Source organism: Macaca mulatta, chromosome 11 (assembly GCF_049350105.2).
Source record: "Macaca mulatta isolate MMU2019108-1 chromosome 11, T2T-MMU8v2.0, whole genome shotgun sequence".
Taxonomy (NCBI): Eukaryota; Metazoa; Chordata; class Mammalia; order Primates; family Cercopithecidae; genus Macaca; species Macaca mulatta.
In genome coordinates, this window is record NC_133416.1 from 117,845,236 (window position 1) to 117,867,170 (window position 21,935).

The window sequence follows — 21,935 nt, forward strand, 5'->3', positions numbered from 1 at the left end:
TAAAAATGCAAAATTAGCCAGGTGTGGTGGCAGGCGCCTGTAATCCCAGCTACTTGGGAGGCTGAGGCAGGAGAATTGCTTGAACTCCATAGAAAGTTCAGTTCCCTTCGCTCGTCTGTGAGGACCACCCCAGCTCTGCTTTCTCCCTGCAACCACACCTGGAGGCTATCAGCAGTGGGCTAAGGCCAGGACAGCCAGGTATTTTGGGTATCACTCCACAAGAGAGACTGAGGCCCCCAGCAGGATGGGTCTCCATGAGGCAGGGGAGCCTCTGGCACTGAGTGTTCGCAGAGTGAACGGATGAGTGTTCTTTCTGTCTCTGTTATTTACCCTTTATTTACTTTGTGTGTGGTAAAATTTGCATAACGTAAAATATACCATTTTAAAGTTGGCATAAAATTTAGTGGCATTAAGTCCATTCACGAGGTTGTGTAACCATCACCACTATAATTCCAGAACATTTTCATCTCCTCAAATGGAAACACTTCCCACCTGTGGCAGCCGCCAATCTGCTTCCTGTCTCTATGGATTTGCCTGTCCTTAGACGTTTTGTATCAATGGAATCTTACACTCTGGCCTTTTGTGTCTGGCTTCTTTCCCTCAGCACCATGTTTTCAAGGTTCATTCACATTGTGGCATGGATCAGCACTTCTTTGCTTTTGATGTTGGAATCATATTCCACTGTACGGATAGAACACATTCGATTTCACACTCATCCATTGGTGGACCCTTTCCTTTTGGATCATGACTCTTTTCTCCCTGACAACTTGAGATCTGCCTGCCACATGCCCAGTGCAGTACAGGGTCCCCGGCACGTGGTAGGTGCTGGGCAAACACTCATAGAATGAATGAGGCAGTGGCCAAATGGGCTCAGCCTGGCCGCCTGCCTCACATTCCCTGATGGCTCTCCTGCCAGCTCTGGGCATCCCGGACTCCTGTCCCACTTACCTGAAACCTGTGGGAGCTGAACAGTTTCCTCAACGTGCCCCTGAAGTCAAGGGGGGCCCTGGGCGCGGGGCCAGGGGCAGGAGCAGCGTCAGGGCCTGCAACTCTGCCTTCCTCGCCCGAGGCTGGTGTGGGTGGCGGCTGTTCCTCCTCCTCCTCGTCCTCTTCATTCTCCCATTTCTTGTAGTTGATGTTCCAGGCATGGTAGTCGTCCCCTACGACCGTGAAGTGCTTTAAGAACTTGCTCATCCTCTCAGCGGGAGCCACCTTGGCCCTGCGGGTGACTGCCTAGAGGGCGGGGACAGAGAGCAAGAGCTTCAGGCAGGTGGCTCTGGGGCCCTCTGGGCCACTCAGAGCCCACATGGCCCAGGCCGGGCCAGGCCACTGCAGGTGAAGATGGTCCCGGGTGCTCAGAAACCCCTGCGAGCAGAGACCATGAGGTCACGGTGGTTTCTCGTGCTTTTATTTTTGGAATCCAGGGTCTCGGTGTCTATGAGGCAACAGGAAACTCCTGCCCCCAGCAGGCCTGTCGCTGTGGTCTGGTTGGTGGTAACCAACGGAATCAGTACTGCAGCCTGGTCCCAAAACACCCGCTACAGGCCCACGTGTGAATACCGGAAGGGCCGCCCCAAGGTTCAGAGACATCACAACCTGGAAACTGGAGGGGCCAGTGGGCAGGGCGTGGGGAGGGGAAGCCAAAAGTAAAAGTACCCAGAGTTTCACAGAGAAGTCATGAGATCCCCACCCATCACGCCACACATCATGACAGGCGCGTGGCAGATGGACATTTTCCAAGTTCAGCCAGCGTTATTCACACAGACAGTTATTTAAAGCAAAAGCAAATATCCCTGTGCCCTTTCTCCACTTTACCCACTTGCCCTACCAGGTATCAAATTTTACGTAAAGTTAAATAATTGAAATGTATAGGTATGAGTGCAAGAGCAGGCTACATGACTACTCATTGGGACTACTCCTACCTCATTGGGAAGAGAGAGCCCAATGTCCCTGAGGGAGCCTAGAGGAGATGGGGTGGCAGTCCAGACTCATGAGAAAGAAAGGCTGGAGAGGCTGGGACACCTGGCTTTCTCAATAGGAAAAAAAATCCATTCCCCACCTTGCCCCCGACACAGAATACATCTGAGATGCACTTTCATCAATGTGTAAAGTGTATTTAAAAAGGAACAACTTAAAAAGTCTTAAGCCAGTAACTTCATGAGCTTAGGATAGGGAAGATTGCTTAAATAACACAAAACACCACAAAATAGTTTTTTTTTAAAAAACACTATTTTTTTTTTGAAACACCGCTGGGCGCGGTGGCTCATGCCTGTAATCCCAGCACTCATCCCATGGGCTAAGGCAAGTGGATTGCCTGAGGTCAGGAGTTTGAGACCAGCCCGGCCAACACGGCGAGACCCCATCTCTACAAAAAATACAAAAATCAGCTGGGTATGGTGGCGCATGCCTGTAATCCCAGCTACTGAGAAGGCTGAGGCCCCAGAATCGCTTGAAGCTGGGAGGCAGAGGTTGCAGTGAGCTGAGATCACGCCACTGCACTTCAGCCTGGGCGACAGGTTGAGACCTGTCTCAAAACACAAACGAACAACACAAAAGCAAACACAAAATCCATAGATTTGACCGCATCAAAACTATAAACTTTACTATGACACACACACACACACACACACACACACACACACACACACACACACACACACAACCTATGAAGTTAAAAGACATACCTCAGACTGGGACACCACAGACTGGGATAAATATTTGCCATGTATTTGATAGACAAAGACTTAGTAACCAGAATATATAAAGAAATCTTATAAACCAAAAAGAGAAAGAAGAACTCCATGGAAAACTGGGCAGTGGACGTTAACAGGCAGGTCATGTAAGAGAAAACTCAAATAGCCAAGATGCTTATCCCCAATAATACTCAGAAAAACGCAGAGTGAAGTAACAACAGCACATCTTTTCACTCCTCAGGTTGGCAAGAGTCTTAAAATCTATATCAAATATTGGTGAGGGCGTGAAGCAATGGCGTCTCTTGACTACTGAAGTTCTATAGGCACCAGCACCATCGTTTTGAGGAGAAATTTGGTATGATCTTGTCAAGCTGAAATTGTGCGTATCTTTCTGAATGATCTAGTGATTCTATCCCTACATAGGGTCCAAAGAGAAACTTGGGCACATGTGCGCAAATTGGTGACATGTTCAAAAACGTTTATTGCAAATATTCACGTAGTTGGGCAGGTGTGGTAGCTCACACCTGTAATCCCCACACTTTGGAAGGCTGAGGTGGGAGGACTGCTTGAGCCCAGGAGCTGAGACCAGCCTGGGCAATATGGCAAGACCCTGTCTCTAGAAAAATAATAAAAAAAAATTATCCAGGCAGGGTAGCACACCTGTAGTCCCAGTTACTTGGGAGGCTGAGGCAGGAGGATTGCTTGAGCTTGGGAGGACGAGGCTGCAGTAAGCCATGTTCTCCAGCCTGGGCAACAGAGCAAGACTCTGTCTCAAAAAAGAAAAAGAAAATTCACCTAAATGTGGGAGATAGAGGAATGAATATTCTCTGTTCATGTGATGGGACACTATACAGCAGTTAAAATGAATTAACTGCATCTCAGTATGTCACTGGTGATGCCCATGTGTACCCACTCGGCAGCACTGAACACGGTAGACCAATCACTTCTTTCTTCAAACACTTCCTTCAGTGGCTTCTAGGATGCCACAGTCTCCTGGTTTTCCTCCTACCTCAGTGGTTGTTTCCTGCTAGTTTCTTTTGGTCAGTGGATACTTTAGAGGAAGACCTTACATTTAATTTTCTTTTCTTTTCTTTTTTTAAAGAGGATCTCACTCTATCACCCAGGTTAGATGCAGGGGTGCAATCATAGCTCACTGCAGTCTTGAATTCCTGGGCTCAAGCAATTCTCCTGCCTCAACCTCCCAGGTAGTTCAGACTATGGCACACTATACTGTATCTGGCTAATTAAAACAATTTTTTTTTTAGAGATGGGGTCTTGCTATGTTGCCCAGGCTGGTCTTAAATTCCTGGGCTAAAGCAACCTTCCAGCCTCAGCTTCTTGAGTAGTTGGGATTACAGGTACATGCCTGGCTTACATTTAAGTATCAAGTACAACTGTATACCCAGCACCTAGAACAATGCCTCGCACTTAGCAGACACTCAATAATATTGAAATGTTTGTTAAGCAACAATGAATCTAGCAATGTGGATAGCTCCTAAAAAATGTTGATTATAAAAGAAAGATATGGAAGAATAAGAACAATGTCATAACACTTAAGCAAAAATGTTAAATATATGGAAAATATTATATACTGTTTTAGAATGTATAAAAGCATGAGTGTAAACATACACAAGAATGAGATTTCTGCTTCTGGCCTTATTACACTATAGAGTCACTAAACAGATTATCCCTCCTGCCATAACCAATTATAAAACTGGATAAAATATGTGAAATTTACTGTGATCCCTTAGAGAAGAAAAATGAATGAGGCACACCCCACAATCACCCTGCCTTTGTGCCTGGAGGTACTTTCTGGACTGTGAAGGCAAAGACTGGAGTTCAAAGCTATTGAGGCTCCCTCCCTCGGGAATCTGCATGGCAATGTACCAGAAATAGGAAAGCTATGCAAAGGAGGAGATCCAAAAATATGGACTTTGGCTGAGTCCTAAACATCGTGTATATGGAACAAGATTTCATGAGGCAGGGAAAAATATAACTTTCAGGAAAAAAAAACCCAAAAAACCTTGGGGTGCTGTGAGCTGAACAACGACCAGAGATTACATAGGACTGGGTTGGGAGATATGTGAGTTCCCAACAGCCAGAGTAGAGAGACCTTATTGAACACCCTAAGCATTCAGCAGAAATCCCAGAAAAATCATGGCCTTATAAGTAGACCTAATCTAGCTTTATAGGAAGGGCCACATTACACTCATCCCAACAAAGCTTAAAAATAAGCCTTGAAATGAACAAGCTGATACCCAGGTAAATTAACTGCCTGTTGGAACAAAACTCAATACTCTATTAGGAAGACAACAACATAAACTCAACCTCATAGATGCATACTGTCTGGCATACAATAAAAATTACTAGACAGATAAAGCTGAAAAATGTGGCCCACAACTAATAGAAAAATCAGCTAATAGAAGACTCAGAATAGTTGGGTGCGGTGGCTCACGCCTGTAATCCCAGCACTTTGGGAGGCTGAGGTGGGCAGATCACCTAAGGTCGGGAGTTCGAGACCAACCTGACCAACATGGAGAAACCTCATCTCTACCAAAAATACAAAATTAGCTGGGCATGGTGGCACATGTCTCTAATCCCAGCTACTCGGGAGGCTGTGGCAAGAGAATTGCTTGAACCCAGGAAGCAGAGGTTGCGGTAAGCCGAGATTGCGCCATTGCACTCCAGCCTGGGCAATAAGAGTGAAACTCCATCTCAAAAAAAAAAAAAAAAAAAAAAAAAAAAAAAAAAAAAAGACTAAAAGTGGATAGAAATGATAGAACTGGCCAACAAAGACTTGAAAACAGATATTACAAAAATATATTCAAGAATTTCAAAGAAAACATAAACTTAATGAGGGAACAAATAAAAATCTTAATAGAGAAATGGAATCTACAAAAAAGATCCAGATGGCTGAGCATGGTGGCTCACTCCTGTAATCCCAGCAGTTTGGGAGGCCGAGGTGGGCGGATCACCTGAGGTCAGGAGTTTGAGACCAGCCTGACCAACATGGAGAAACCCCATCTCTACTAAAAATACAAAATTAACCAGGCATCGTGGCACATGCCTGTAATCCCAGCTACTCAGGAGGCTGAGGCAGGAGAATCACTTGAACCCGAGAGAAGGAGGTTGCGGTGAGCAGAGATTGCACCATTGCACGCCAGCCTAGGCAACAAAAGTGAAACTCCATCCCACAAAAAAAGAAGGGGGAAAAAAAAAACCAACCCTGATCCAGATGGATATTTTAGAACTGAAAAGTATATATATGAAATGAAAAATCAATGGATGGGCTTAACGACTTATAACATATTACCAAAGAAAAGATCAACGAACTTAAAGACATGGCAATAGAAAACATCAACTGGAAACACAGGGAGAAAAAAAAGCTGAAAGGAAAAATAAACAGAGCCCCAGGGACCATATCTACTAGTTTAACATATGTGTACCTGTAGTTCATGGCCCTCCAGGAATTGGCATCTCTCCTTCCCCACAGCTTCCTCGCCACACTCCAGCAACTCTTCTACCCCTCTGATGCTCCACACTGAACCATCATGCAGGCTGTTCCCTCAACCTGGAATGCTCTTCTCCCCACTCCGAGCTTCGCTTACTCTTACTTCTGCTTGAAACTTCAGCTAAAATGTTAGTTCCTCAGAAAGACCCTCCCTGACCCTAAAATCTAAATCAGTTCCCCTTCCATTTATAACTTCTCTTCCCACTTTTCCTTTGAGAGCCCTTATGCTAGTTTCTAACTAGAAACTGTTTTGTGCAGTCATATATTTATTCCTTCTCCCTCCTCACTAGCATTTACCCTCCATGAAGTCAGGGTCTGTGTCCCCCAATTCTTGTGTGACATATGACCTTGAGCAGAAGCCCATCATGCACCTGTTGGCTGAGGGCACTGATACCTCATCTCCCACGCTGGGCTCATCTCAGCCAGACCAAATGTCTCTGAACTCCCAGGGCTGGCCACGGCCAGGGCCAGGGTATACTTAAGCTCTCCAGGCAGCCACCGGCCATAACTCCTTCTTTTTTTTTTTTTTTTTTTTGAGATGAAGTCTTGTTCTCATCCCCCAGGCTGGAGTGCAGTAGCACGATCTCAGCTCACTGCAACCTCCGCCTCCCAGGTTCAAGCGATTCTCCTGCCTCAGCCTCCCAAGTAGCTGGGATTACAGGTGCCTGCCACCATGCCTGGCTAATTTTTGTAATTTTAGTAGAGATGGGGTTTCACCATGTTGGCCAAGCTGGTCTCGAACTCCTGGCCTCAGGTGATCCACCCGCCTCGGCCTCCCAAAGTGCTGGGATTACAGGTGTGAGCCACCGTGCCTGGCCATAATTCCCTTTTTTGAGACAAGTTCTCACTCTGTCACCCAGGCTGGAGTGTAGTGTGCAATCACGGTTCACCACAGCCTTGACCTCCCGGGATCAAGCGATCTTCCCACAAAAGCCTCTGAGTAGCTGGAACTACAGGCACATACCATCACACTTGGCTAATTTTTTATTTTTTGTTTTTTTTTGTAGAGGCAGGGTTTTGCTATGTTGCCCAGGCTGGTCTCAAACTCCTGGGCTCAAGTGATCCACCCGCCTCGGCCTCCCAAAGCACTGGGATTACAGGCATGGGCCACCGCGCCTGACTCCATACTTTCCTTTGGAAACACCTTACCTGGCAGACAAGAGCAGCCTGTCCTATTTCTCAGTAGGGTGGGAACCTCAAGGTACTTTGCAAAAACCGCATTTATATTTTACAGAAGAGGAAATTTTTCTTTCTGAAACCTTGCAACCAGTGAAGAAGCAACTTTTAGTAATTTGGGATGAAAATATCTAGGGCACTCAGCAGAGCAGAAAACATTTCTGGTTTTCAGTCAAGAGTCTGTCATTCCAGAAGCAGAAAAGTTCCAGAAAAGGGCAAAGATAGGGCTAATCAAGAGAATGTGGTGGGCCTCAGCAGCTTCACCATGCACCCCGGACTCCTGGCATTCATGGACAGACTGATCCAGTGTGGCGCACGGAGCACCTACCTTGGTGCCTGGCTCGGAGCAGCCCCCAGCTCTGGAAGTGCCAGCTATGATTATCCCTTAACAACAAAAATTCGCCTGGGCGCGGTGGCTCACACCTGCAATTCCAGCACTTTGGGAGGCCGAGATGGGCGGATCACTTGAGGTCAAGAGTTTGAGACCAGCCTGACCAATGTGGCAAAACCCCATCTCTATTAAAAACACAAAAAACAGCCAGGCGTGGTGGTGGGCGCCTGTAATCCCAGCTACTTGGGAGGCTGAGGCACGAGAATTACTTGAATCCAGGAGGCAGAGGTTGCAGTGAGCCAAGATCACGCCACTGCACCCCAGCCTGGACGACAGAGTGAGACTGTCTCAAAAAAAGAAAACAAAAAATCCTCAAACTCCTCTCCTCCAGCTTCATCACATCCTTGGATATTTCACTTCTCTGCCCACTGCCTGCCTCTGCATCCCTCAGGCGTTAAGTTACATGAGCGGATACAGCTGCTTTGTGGCTTAAGTGACACTGAGCTATGTTTCTGTCACTTATAACCCCAAAAGTCTACAGGTGGAGTTGCTGATGTGGGACACCCTCACAGCTCCATCTCCTGTGCAAGACTCCTTGCTGTCCCCACTGTACTCTGATGCTCCTCTGAGGTCACCTTTCCATATCAAAGCCTGTGACCGTGACTCCAGCCTGCCTGACTGTCCCATACTCTTTGACGCTGTTGAATCTGCTCTGCTTGGCAATCTCGCCCCCTGCTTCTCCTCCTATCTCTGGCTGCCCTCCTCAGCCTCCTGTACCATGTCCCTGCCCCGCACCAGGAGTCCTGGTGACCTCAGTCCTGACCCTGTCCTCGGGCCGGTGACTCTCTCTCTTTGGGGGTCTTAGCACACCTGTGTTTTCGATGCGGTTCACATTCAAATCAAAGACTCCAATCTGATGTTCAAGATCCTGCTGGGTCATTGGTTTGCTGTGACCCACTTGAACTGATTTCTTACCTTTCTCTCCCAGTCCACTCCTCCTTCCACATCCCCTAGGGCATGCTGTCACTTCCACCTGTCTGCCCAGGCCAAGAACAGAAAATCGTCCTTGGCTCCTCCCTCTCCCTCACACCCTATCGGTTTCACTTCCTGAACCCGGCTGGCACTCCATCGTCCCCTCTCCCTCCCCAGAGCCTGCCCTGACCCTCCCTCCACCTCCCTGTGGCCAGGGTCCTCCTTCTCCAATGCCAACCTGACTGTGTCCTTGCTGTGCAGCAATCCCCACGCCCACAACTGCCTTTGGGATCAAGTCCCAGCTCTCTTGGCTTCCCCAGACCCTGGTCTCCCTGCCAGCCTTATTCCTTCCTAGCACCCTGCCTCTGCCACCCTCCAGCCACATGGAACTTGTAGTTCTAGAGCGGACCATGCTCTCTTGCTTCCAGGACTCCGCATGGCCTGTCCCCATCCCATCTATCTTCCAGGTCTTATACCTAGATTTTACCTTCCCTGGGAGGCCTTCCTTAATTTTCCCTCATCCCGGTTAGGGTGTACGTCACACCATCTTAACAACTACTGGGACACTGTCCCCACCACACTGGGCTGCGAACGCTGGGAGGGCAGAGACTCTTCCTCAGTCACAGGGAGAGGCTCAAGAAATGGTTAAGAGGCTGGGCATGGTGGCGCATGCCTGTAATCCTAGCACTTTGGGAGGCCGAGGTGGGCAGATCACCTGATGTCAGGAGCTGGAGACCAGCCTGACCAACAGGGTGAAACCCCATCTCTACTAAAAATACAAAAATTAGCCGGGCGTGGTGGCGCATGCCTTTAGTCCCAGCTACTTGGGAGGCTGAGGCTGCAGTGAGCCAAGATCGCGCCACTGCACTCCAGTCTGGGTGACAGAGCGAGACTCCATCTCAAAAAAAAAAAAAAAAAAGAAAGAAATGGTTAATAAATGAATGAATGAACAAAATCTTAGGCACTGCTCCTTCAGGGTAAACATATTGCTGACCTCTCTTACAGGTATTAGACCAGAAAAACTACCACCAGGGAGAGAAGGGGAAAGTGAAGAAGACAGACCTAGAAGTGAAGGAGAGAAAAGCATTTTGTGGATGCCTATTTTTACAGGCTCGGAAGCTGCCATCTGTGGGAGGGGGAAAGTCCCTAGTTCATTATTATCCAACAATTGGAGAAAAAGGTACTTTTTAAGAAAGTCAGCCAACTCCCAATTCCCATGGCCTGATGTCCCTTCAGTTTCTATTTCCCTGTTCCCTCCCAGAGCTATTTTTGGGGACTTGATTTGCATATTAACTACCACCCTCACCCCAAAACTCCAACACACAATGGCAGCAACGTGTATTAGTATGGTTGCTTATTTTATCACATCTCATATCATCTCCGCATGCTGCTAACTTCCTTCCACGCACTATTTCATTTCAACTCCTAACAACCCTGAGGTTGAGGCCATCCTCTAGGGTCCTGATGATGGGGGGCCTTGTCCAAGCTCACACACCGTGGGGAACTGGAAAAGCAGGATCTGCCCCTGGGCTCCATGACTTGGAGACTATGTTCTAGAAAACACAGCTGACAGAAAGCCAGGCAGCCAGTGACCGGAGAGCCACCTGCTCAGAGGGTAGAGTAGGTGGAATCGTGCATACCCCCCCAACAATTCCTGTCCCCCTGGAACCTTAGAATGTGACCTTATTTGGAATGTAGGTCTTTGCAGATGTAACTAAAGATGTTAAGATGAAATCATACTGGATTTAGGGTAGGCCCTAAATCCGGTGACTGGTGTCCTTATAAAAAGAGAAAAGGGGCTAGGCACGTTAGCTCACGCCTGTAATCCCAGCACTTTGGGAGGCCGAGGTGGGTGGACCACTTGAGGTCACGAGTTCAAGACCAGCATGGCTAACATGGCGAAACCCCGTCTCTACTAAAAGTACAAAAATTGGCCGGGCGCGGTAGCTCACGCCTGTAATCCCAGCACTTTGGGAGGCCAGGGTGGGCAGATCGCCTGAGGTCAGGAGTTCGAGACCAGCCTGGCCAACACAGTGAAAACCTGTCTCTACTAAAAATACAAAAATTAGCTGGGCGTGGTGGTGGGCACCTGTAATCCTAGCTACTCAGGAGGCTGAAGCAGGAGAATCGCTTGAACTCAAGAGGCTGCAGTGAGCCGAGATCATGCCACTGCACTCCAGCCGGGGCGTTAGAGCAAGACTCTGTGTCAAAAATAATCATAATAATAAAATAATAAATAATAATTAAAAATAAATAAAATAATTAACCAGGCGTGGTGGCAGGCGCCTGTAATCCTAGCTACTAAGGAGGTTGCAGCGAGCCGAGATCATGCTATTGCACTCCAGCCTGGGAGACTGAATGATACTTGGTCTCCAAAAAAAAAAAAAAAAAGAGAGAAAAGGACACGTAGAGGGTAAGGTCACGTGAAGTCACAGAGGTCAGAGTGATATGCCTACAAGCCAAAGACTGCCAGCAACACCAGAGGCTGGGACGGAGGCCTGGGACAGATCTTCCCATCCCAAAGCCTCCAGGAGCCAGTCCTGCCAACACCTTGAGTTTGGGCTTCTGGTTTTTGGAACTGGTGAGAATGAGTTCCTGTTGTTGAAGCCCCCAGTTTGTAGCAGTTTGTTACAGTAGTCACAGGAAACCAGGACAGAGGACGTGTGCCCGAGTTAGCCAGGGTAGTCTGTAGACCAAGTACTGTTTTTCCCTTTATGTTTCTGGGCCACACGTTTGTCCTGGACTCCAAGAAGAAAGCCGACCTCTTCAGGGCCCAAAACCACTTGGAGAAAGCCTGATTCTGCAGCCAACAACAGCGACAGCTGCTCCTTTTACTCAGAGCTCACTGATCACACCACCTGCTGTTGCTTGATACTTTTAAGGTGCCTAAGTAGTAGGCAGGGCGGGTAGGTGCAGTCTCTCCATTTTGTAGAAGGGGAAACTGAGGCCTGGGGAGGCAAGACCGCTTGCCTGAAGTCACACCGTGCCACACATTGTGGCAGGGTGACAGAAGCAGAGGGAAGTGGACACTCCTGTATGCCAGCTGTTGGGCATGTAAATGGGTATACCCTTCCTAGGAGGGTAACAGGGCAGTTCCTTTCATCTTTTGAAAAAAATATTTGAGTCTCTCTGATGTGCCAGACTTGGGGACAAAGGAGGGGATTGGCCCTAAACCAATTTATATCAAAATTTTATTTCCTTTTTATTGAGATGGGATCTCATTTTGTTGTTCAGGCTGGAGTGCAGCCTCAAACTCCTGGGCTCAAGCAATCCTCCCGCCTCAGCCTCCCAAGTAGCTAGGACTACAGGTGCGTGCCACCATGGCTACCTTATTTTCTATCAACATTTAAAATGCCCTTATCGCCTGACTTGACAGGAGACCCCACGTGCACACGGGTGCTCGCTCCAGTCCTGCTTCAATAGCCCAAAACTAGAAACCACCTCAAAGTCTGTTACCCAGGACGCCATGGAAGACCCACACCACAGAGCACCTCGCCACCGTGTGGCCGGCCTGCAGACCTCATGCACCGACAGGGAAAGGGGTCCTCAATCTACATTTATGGGAAAACTGACAAAATCAGCCCCAACTCCCAGGAGGAGAGAGGGACTGGGTTGGTGGGTGAAACTTTGCATTTTTTTCTAATAGGTTTGGCTGATACCAAACCTATTAGATATGATTTGGTTTGGCTGTGTCCCCTCCCAAATCTCAACTTGAATGATATCTCCCAGAATTCCCATGAGTTGTGGGAGGGACCCAGGGGGAGGTAATTGAATCACAGGGGCCAATCTTTCCCATGTGATTCTCGTGATAGTGAACCAGTTTCACAAGATCTGATGGGTTTATCAGGGGTTTCTGCTTTTGCTTCTAATTTTCTCTTGCTGCCACCACGTAAGAAGTGCATTTCACCTCTGCCATGATTCTGAGGCCTCCCCAGCCATGTGGAACTGTAAGTCCAATTAAACCTCTTTCTTCCTAGTCTCAGGTATGTCTTTATCAGCAGTGTGAAAACTAATACAGTAAATTGGTACCAGTAGAGTGGGACATTGCTGAAAAGATATCCGAAAATGTGGAACCAACTTTGGAACTGGGTATCAGGCAGAGGTTGGAATAGTTTGGAGGGCTCAGAAGACGACAGGAAAATGTGGGAAAGTGTGGAACTTCCTGGAGACTCGTAAATGACTTTGCCCAAAACGCTGATAGTGATCTGGACAATAAGGTCCAGGCTGAGGTGGTCTCAGATGGAGATGAGGAACTTTTTGGCAACTGGAGTAAAGGTGACTTTTGGTATGTTTTAGCAAAGAGCTGGCAGCATTTTGCCCCTGCCATAGAGATTTGTGGAGCTTTGAACTTGAGAAAGATGATTTCGGGTATCTGGCAGAAGAAATTTCTAAGCAGCAAAGCATTCAATGCCTGCTATTAAAGGCATTCAGTTGCATAAGGGGAGCAAAGCATAAAAGTTTGGAAAATTTGCAGCCTGATGATGTGATAGAAAAGAAAAACCCATTTTTCTGAGGAGAAATTCAAGCCAGCTACAGAAATTTGCATAAGTAGCAGGGAGCCTAATGTTAACCACCAGGACCTTGGGAAAAAGTCTCCAGGCCATGTCAGAGACCTTCACAGTGGCCCCTCCCATCAGAGGCCCGGAGGCCCAGGAGAAAAAATGGTTTCATGGGCCTAGGGACTTGGTGCCCTGTGTCCAGCTGCTCCAGCTATAGCTGAAAGGGGTCAACGTACAGCTCAGGCTGTGGCTTCAGAGGGTGGAAGCCCCAAGCTTTGGCAGCTTCCACATGGTGGTGAGCCTGCAGATGCACAGAAGTCAAGAATTGAGGTTTGGGAACCTCCGCCTAGATTTCAGAAGATGTTTGCAAATGCCTGGATGCCCAGCCAAAAATTTACTGCAGGGGCAGGGCCCTCATGGAGAGCCTCTGCTAGGGCAGCGCGGAAGGGAAATGTGGGGTGGGAGCACCTTCTGGGGCATCACCTAGTAGAGTTGTGAGAGAAGAGGGCCATAGTCCTCCAGACCCCAGAATTGTAGATCCACCAATAGCTTGCACCATATAGCTGGAAAAGTCGCAGACACTCAACCTCAGCCCATGAAAGCAGCCAGAAGGTGGGTTATAACCTGCAAAACCACAGGGGCGGGGCTGCCCAAGACTATGGGAACCTACCTCTTGCATCAGCCTGACCTGGATGTGAGACATGGAGTCAAAGGAGATCATTTTGAAGTCTTAGAATTTGACTGCCCTGCTGGATTTCAAACTTGCATGGACCTTGTACCTCCTTTGTTTTGGCCAATTTCTCCCATTAGGAACAGCTGTATTTACTCAATTCCTGTACCCCCATTGCATCTAGGAAGTAACTAGCTTGCTTTTGATTTTTACAGGCTCATAGGCAAAAGGACTTGCCTTGTCTCAGATGAGACTTTGGACTGTGGACTTTTGGGTTAATGCTGAGATGAGTTAAGACTTTGGGGGACTGTTAGGAAGGCGTGATTGGTTTCAAAATGTGAGGACATGAGATTTGGAGGGGTCAGGGGCAGAATGATGTAGTTTGGCTATGTCCCCACCCAAATCTCAACTTGAATTGTATCTTCCAGAATTCCCATGTGTTGTGGGAGGGACCCAGGGGGAGGTAATAGAATCATGGGGGCCAATCTTTTCCACGCTATTCTTTTGATAGAGAATAAGTCTCACAAGATCTGATGGGTTTATCAGGGTTTCTGCTTTTGCTCCTCTCTCATCATTGCTGCCACCATGTAAGTGCCTTTTGTCTCCCGCCATGATTCTGAGACCTTGCCAGCCATGTGGAACTATAAGTCCAATTAAACCTCTTTTTCTTTCCAGTCTCAGGTATGTTTTTATCAGCAGCATGAAAACAAATACAACGTTTATCCCTAAGAAACTGCCATTTTTGGAGTGAGATCCAGCCTGCAGGGAGTTAAGTGGTGAATGAAGTATTTAGTGAGGGTGGGAAGAGAAGGAACCAATATACTCATAACTGGAATCCCTGAATAAGGAAATTAGATTAATAGGCTAGAACAAAGATATAATTCAAGAAAACTTTTCTGATATAAAAGAGGACTTAAAAATGCCATCGTTGTAGATAAAAACTAGAAGAAATGGACAATTTCATATGATTCAACCTAATATATACCTGTTTGCTGTTTTATTATGCTATACATATGTTCATGTAGAGTTGTTAAAAAACAAACACAAGGCTGGGTGCAGTAGCTCATACCTGTAATCCCAGCACTTTGGGAGGCCAAGGCTGGTGGATCACCTGAGGTCAGGAGTTCAGGCCCAGCCTGGCCAACATGGGGAAACCCCATCTCTACTAAAAATACAAAAATTAGCCAGGCGTGGTGGCACGTGCCTGTAGTCCCAGCTACTTGGGAGTCTGAGGCAGGGGAATCACTCAAACCCGGGAGGCAGAGGTTGCAGTGAGCCAAGATTGTGCCACTGCACTCCAGCCTGGGTGACAGGGCAAGACTCCACCTCAAAATAAACAAAAAAACATAAAATCATAAGTAAGTGATGAAGCCCGCACAGGAACTCAAGTCCACCAGCTTTGTTCTTTCCTCTGCCAATACGGAGAAAAAAATGGCAGAAAAGTAGATTTTTTTTTTTTTTAAGTAACAAAAATGATATTTTAAGAGATGGAACTGGGAGTGGTGACTCATGCCTGTAATCCCAGCACTTTGGGAGGCTGAGGCAGGTGGCTGGCTTGAGCCCAGGAGTTCAAGACCAGCCTGGCCAACATGGTGAAACTCTATCTCTACTAAAAATACAAAAATTAGGTGGGGGTGGGGGTGGTACATGCCTATAATCCCAGCTACTTGGGAGGCTGAGGCATGAGAATCGCTTGAACCTGGGAGATGAAGGTTGCAGTAAGCCAAGATCAAGCCATTGCACTCCAGCCAGGACAATAGAGCAAGATTCTGTCTCAATAATAATAATAATAAAATAAGAGATGGGATCAAGGTTCTGAGATACAGTCTTACCTCCCTTAGCAGAGGAGCAAACTGAGGCCTGCAACACGGTAACCACCACCTGTCAGTGGACAGTCCATAGACTTGCAGCCAGGTGTGCTGCTTCCTGGTCCAGGGTCTTAACGCCACCCAGGCAGGGCCAGGGCAGTTGTCCCCTGTCCTAGCTTCACTCACCCTCCTCTATAGCCCTATCCAGCACTAAGCCTGGTGCATTTCGGCAACTAAGTGACCCCTGATCTGCCACCTACTTCTCCCACCCTCTGCCACTGCCCTGGCCAACTCCCCACCTCACTTGGAGGCTGTCGCAGCTCCTCTCTGCTCTCTCCTTCCCTGCTGCATTCTCTATCAGCTGCAGGAGAGCATCCCTCCAAGCATGACTACATCACTCCCCGTGCAGAAAAGGGCCAGCCCAGCAGGCCTGAGGCTGCCTTCCTCAGACAGGCCTGCCTAGCCTCCACTGGCATCTGGGAACGTGGACTTCTGGAAAATTCCCACCATTCCCTGATAAGAGCAGCTCACTGTGCCTAGACTGCTTGTGGAAACAGCATGGTTTATGCTGAACTCCTACTTTCCTTTGGAGAGTCTGGAACTTTTCTAAGTGCCAGGCAGAGGGTGCCTCTGTGCCCAGCTCCAGTGAAAACTCTGGGCATTGGGTCTCTAATGAACTGCTCTGCTAGCAAACACTTCACACATCTTGTCACAACTCCCTGCTGGAGGAATTGTGACCCCTAGGACCTCTGCCTCCAACCCAGGAGAGGGCTCTGGAAGCTTGCGCCAGGTTTCTTCTGAACTTCACCCCACGTGCCTTTTCCCTTTACTGATTTTAATTTCAATCCTTTCATGGTAATTAATCTGCACCAGGAGCGCATCTGCATGCGAGTCCCACAGGTCCTCCTAGTGAGTCACTGATGCTGGGCACAGGGTCTCGGGGACCCTGACACACTCCCTTATTTAAAACTTTTGGCTGGGAGCAGTCACTCACACCTGTAATCCTTGCACTTTGGGAGGCAGAGGAGGGAGGATCCATGAGTTCAGGAGTTCAAGACCAGCCTGGGCAACAGAGTGAGACCCCCGTCTCTACAAAAAAATCTAAAAGTTAACTAGGTGTGGTGGTGCTCGCCTGCAGTCCCAGTTACTTGGGAGACTAAGAGAGGGGGATCACTTGAGCCCAGAATGTCGAGGCTGCAGTGAGCTATGATCGCGTCACTGCACTCCAGCCTGGGTGATAGAGCGAGACCTTGTCTCTTTAAAAAAAAAAAAAAAAAAAGACACCAATGCCTTCCAGAAGTTCACTCCTGTTTGCACGCTGTAGCCTCTATCTGCCCAGCTGACCTTCCCTCTCACCTCTCTCCCCACTCTGGCCACACTGTCTCCTTTGAGCCTTTCATACTTGGCTGGTTTCTCCAACCACAGGGCCTTTGCACACGTGACTTCTTTTGCGTAGAATGTGCAACCCCCTCTCACCCTGTCCTCTATCTTCTTCTTCGTCCCAGCTCTCAGGAGCCAGCCAGGCCTTTCCCATCACACTCTCATGTGGCCCAACTGTTCACAGCATGACCTCTGTGCCTGGCAGACCGCAGGCTCCTGCTGAACATACCTCCTGGATGGTGGAAGCTGGAATGAAACCCCTGAACAAATCTCTTCTCTGTGGGGAGGCAAGAGGACTCCAAGCAGCAGGCTCAGCTGCCCCAGCACTTCTCCCCTCCTGCCCCAGGGGATCTGTGTTCTGAGGAAGGCCTATTTTTAAAATCAGGGAAGTCTTTAAATAAGTGTAGAAACTTTTCCTTCTCTAGGGTGGGGAGGAAGTCTGAGGTTCATGAAAACAGCCACCGTGACAGCTGATCAGCTCTGGCAGGATGGGCTGCTTACAGGCTGAGGGGTTTAGCTGGTGGCCCAGGTCCTCCTAAAGCCATGGTCCCCAGCTCTCTCCTTTTTCTATAGGGTTAGGAACCCTCCTGTCTTGATAGGTGAGCCGCTCAGCCTGGTGAGATGATGGCAGGGCTGCATGCAGACTAATGGGACATATTTACAGGAGTGGGAACTGTAATCATTGCAACTATCCCTAGAATACCTGCTGTTTAATATTTTCTGAGCTCTGTGCAAAGACCTTCATTAACATACCGTAACAAGCCCATGGGGCAGGGACTGCAATGTCTCTGTTTATGGATGAGGAGACTGAGAACAGAGAGGCCAGTGACTTGCCCCAGGTCACACAGCCAGTGAGAAGCAAGGCTAGGATTCCAACCCAGGCTGCCCAGCCCAGCGCCCCCTCCTCCTGCAGGACCCCTCATGAACACTGCCCAGCCCTGCACCTTCCTCACAGCCGGCGAAGCCCCGTGCTGGGAAGGGAGTTTGGAGCAGTGTTTCTCAATAAGAAATCACGTTTCATACCCTGCCTCTCAGTACACACTGACTTGTGTACACACATTCTATAACTAGCCCTAAAGTTACTATGTGAGGAGATCTTATTTTCCATTTTATTCTATTTACTTTTCTTTTCTTTTCTTTTTTTGAGACAAGGTCTCACTCTGCCACCCAGGCTTGAGGACAGTGGCATGATTAGGACTCACTGCAGCCTCAACCACCTGGGCTGAAGAGATCCTCCCACCTCAGCCCCAGAAGTAGCTGAAACTACAGACGTGCACCACCACACCTAGCTAATTTTTTGTATTTTTAGTAGAGATGGGGTTTCTCCATGTTACCCAGGCTGGTCTCAAACTCCTGACCTCAAGTGATCCACCTGCCTCGGCCTCCCAAAGTGCTGGGATTACAGGTGTGAGCCAATGCACCCGGCCCTATTTCATTCCTTAAAAGGTTGATTGTAGCCCACTCAATGGATTTCAGGACCCGCCAATGGGTTGAGTTTAAAGACAGTTCTAGGGGGACACACTCTGCCTATTTCCCTGGGAATGACTGAGAGGGGAGTCTGCTCCAAGCCTGTGACATCAGTCATGTCAACCAGGAGCAGGGACTGTGCAATTTGTTTTACGAAAGTGTAGAAAGAAAAAGGAAAAAGTTACCCAGGTAGAAATGTAGAGCTGCCACCCGTGTGACTAGGTTGCCTGAGCCAATGTCTAGTGATGCTTTGGCCATGGAAACCACAGGACACACAGCTCAGCTATTTCTCTTTCCTCCTTCTGCAGAGGGAGGGGCTACCCAGGCAAGGCTGCATGTTGGAATCACCCGGCAGCTTTAAGGCACCCCAAAACCTGAGTCCTGGGCTCAGAGCTTCCAATTCAACCCATCTGGGTGTGGTCTGGGTACTGGCGTGGTCGATGTGCAGCCGAAGTGAGTAAGGAACCCCAGCTGCACCGGGCCTTTCTGCATGCCTCACACGAAATGAGCCCAGCAGTTGCAGGGATTTCTACACACACCTGGCTCTTAAGTTCCCCAGAGGTGGCTGCTGAGTGCAGTCACCTGTGCTGAGGAACAAGGTCAGCTGATGGCTGAAAAGCGGTTCATCCTCATGACAGAGCCAGCAGCTCCCATGTCTTAAATGCAGGCTGGAGCCAGGCACCCAGCTAAGTGCTTTCCACATGCAATCTTGTTTAACCCTCACCTCAACTCTGTGAGGTAGTGTGATCATTCCCATTTTACAAAAGAGGAAAACTGAGGCTCTGGGAGATGGAAGCAGGCAGAGAGGGGCTCTGAGGAGGGCTGGTGAGCCTATCTCAGCAGAACTGCAAGCCAGGTCTGCACCATGGCTACAAAACCCCACCAGTCTCTCCCCCAACACAGCTGTTCTCCTCTCAGAAACTAGGAGAGCTAACACAAAAACTTCTAAAAGCAATCTCATTAAGACAACTTTTTCCCAAAACACAATTAATTCCATAAGGGCAGATCATGAAAAGGAACATGTTCTTCAACCCAGTAAGAGGCTTATTTGCCACAAGTGGTCCTGGCCCTTTCCCCAGCCCCCCAACAACGCCCTCCTGACAACGCCCTCCCAGGCTAGCCTCTGTGTGACCACAAACAGGCTCCAGGCTCCAGGCTGCAGGCCCTGGGAGTTCCCTAAGGTGTGTCCCTGGTCCTGTATTTCAATCTCTACTTCCCTTGCTGTCCCTATACCCTGGTATGGGCTTCTGACAAGGCCCTCACCCCACCAACTCGTTCCTGCAACCCCCAGCCTCATTTGGAACGCCCAGACTCAAATGCATACCCCCAGTTTGACCTGCTACCTTTTACCCCATGAACAGATCTTTAGCCTTGATCTATTTCTTTTAGTATTACTATTGTGAAAAGAGGAAAAGAAAGGGAAATAAATTCATAACAATCCCAGCACACCAAACTTATGTGTCATCTACCTGTCTACCTCTTTCTCTCCCACCTGTCTATATCTTTTACAATTATAATCAAAGACAGTGGCCCAGGTGCGGTGGCTCATGCCTGTAATTCTAGCACTTCGGGAGGCTGAGGCAGGTGGATTACTTCAGGCCAGGAGTTCGAGACTAGCCTGGCCAACATGGAGAAACCCTGTCTCTACCAAAAATACAAAAAAATTAGCTGGGGATGGTGGTGCACACCTGTAATTCCAGCTACTAGGGTGGCTGAGGCCCAAGAACCATTTGAACCCAGGAGGCAGAGGTTGCAGTGAGCCAAGATCATGCCACTGCACTCCAGCCTGGAAGACAGAACCAGGCCCTATCTCAAAAAACAAAACAAAAAAAGACAGCAGACAATTTCCTATCTTATTTTTTACCACTATATGCATCAGATTCACACCTATTCAGAGACCAGGAAACTTACCAAGGAGCCAAATGGTCTTCATTATTGCATTTTGCATGTTTTTTAACCATTTTGGATGGTTTTTAATCCAATCCTAAGACCACGTTTTCTCACATTTTAACGTCTCTGAAATCCAGCTGGGCCTGACAATTGACCGGTTTCAGGCTTGTGTTACTTTTAATCACAGTAAATGGCAGCACATGCTTGTTTCACTTTTTTTCTTCATAGTACATAAAATAAGGTGCATCTACAGTGTTGTCTCATGTGCTAAGAACATGGTGCCATAAATTGTACTTTTTATTTTTTCTGGGTTCTTTTCCCATAAGTGAGATGACCAGGCTTGAATATGGGAATTTTCAAGATTCTTGATATACATGGTCAAATTTTGTGTCTAGAACAGTGGCATGGGTTAACCCAGTTCCCCGTGCTATGTATGAGTGAGCTGGTTTCATCACAGTCTAATCGGCATTAAGCATTTCTGAATGTTCTTTTTGGTTTGCCTAATTTAATAGGGAACTACAAATGAAGGAAAAGCATGAACAGTTCCCACTTAACCTTTCTTCCATGCTGACTCTCTTATGGATACCTGGAGCTCCTGGGGCTCCTAACTCTTACAGTTACCGGGGTCATCAATTTGATGAAACACACAATCACCATCATCACCATCCTGTGGTCATTCTGACCCTCACATTTGCTTCTCAGACTCTGCCCCACTCACCCCTGCTGCTGCCCTGAGCTTCCTGCTCTGCCCTTGCCAGCTTGGCCTGGCCAGGCTCCCAGAACCTCAAGATGAACAGCTGATGTGAAAGTCAACACTTCCTTTCTACCTCGCCCCCAATCTTCACAACCAATGCCCCCCAAATCCAACAAACCTGCGCCTCAGATATCAAAAACAGTCTATTTCCTACTCGAGATGGCCACAAGATACAGGAGGAAAGCATTTCCTCTGGAGTCAGGCCAGGTTGAAATCCCAATTTCTGTTTTTTTTGGAGATGGAGTTTTGCTCTTGTCACCCAGGATGGAGTGCAATGGCGCGATCTTGGCTCACTGCAGCCTCCACCTCCCAGGTTCAAGCGATTCTCCTGCCTCAGCCCCCTAAGCAGCTGGGATTAGAGGTGTGCGTCATGATGCCTGGCTAATTTTTGTATTATCAGTAGAGATGGGGTTTCACCATGTTGGCCAGGCTGGTCTCAAATTCCTGACCTCAGGTGATCCACCTGCCTTGGCCTCCCAAAGTGCTGGAATTACAGGCATGAGCCACCGCGCCTCTGCCTCCTAAGCTCAAGCGATTCTCCTGCCTCAGCCTCTCCAGTAGCTGGGATTACAGGTGCATGCCACCATGCCTGGCTAATTTTTGTATTTTTGTAGAGATGGGGTTTTGCCATGTTGACCAGGCTCATCTTGAACTCCTGACCTCAAGTGATTTGCCCACCTTGGCCTCCCACAGTGCTGGGATTACAGACATGAGCCACCACGCCTGGTGTGAAATCCCATTTCTGCCACTTTCTAGCTGTGTGATCTTGGAGAAGTGACTTTAC

At 48.2% G+C, this 21,935-nt stretch overlaps 1 protein-coding gene across 9 annotated transcripts in view; it reads right to left on the reverse strand.

The window, feature by feature from the left end:
- The window catches only part of HVCN1 (hydrogen voltage gated channel 1), a 41,303-nt gene that overhangs the window by 11,655 nt on the left and 7,713 nt on the right, over nt 1-21,935 (reverse strand). For 4 of the 9 annotated variants that reach the window (XM_077955079.1, XM_028829867.2, XM_077955080.1 and 1 more), the window contains one exon: nt 949-1,233. In XM_077955079.1, coding sequence (XP_077811205.1) covers nt 949-1,233 — 285 coding nt within the window. Of the gene's footprint in view, nt 1-948; nt 1,234-6,139; nt 6,365-17,269; nt 17,381-21,935 lie in introns of those variants that run through there. The other 5 variants (XM_077955082.1, XM_077955083.1, XM_028829870.2 and 2 more) reach the window with 3 other exon arrangements.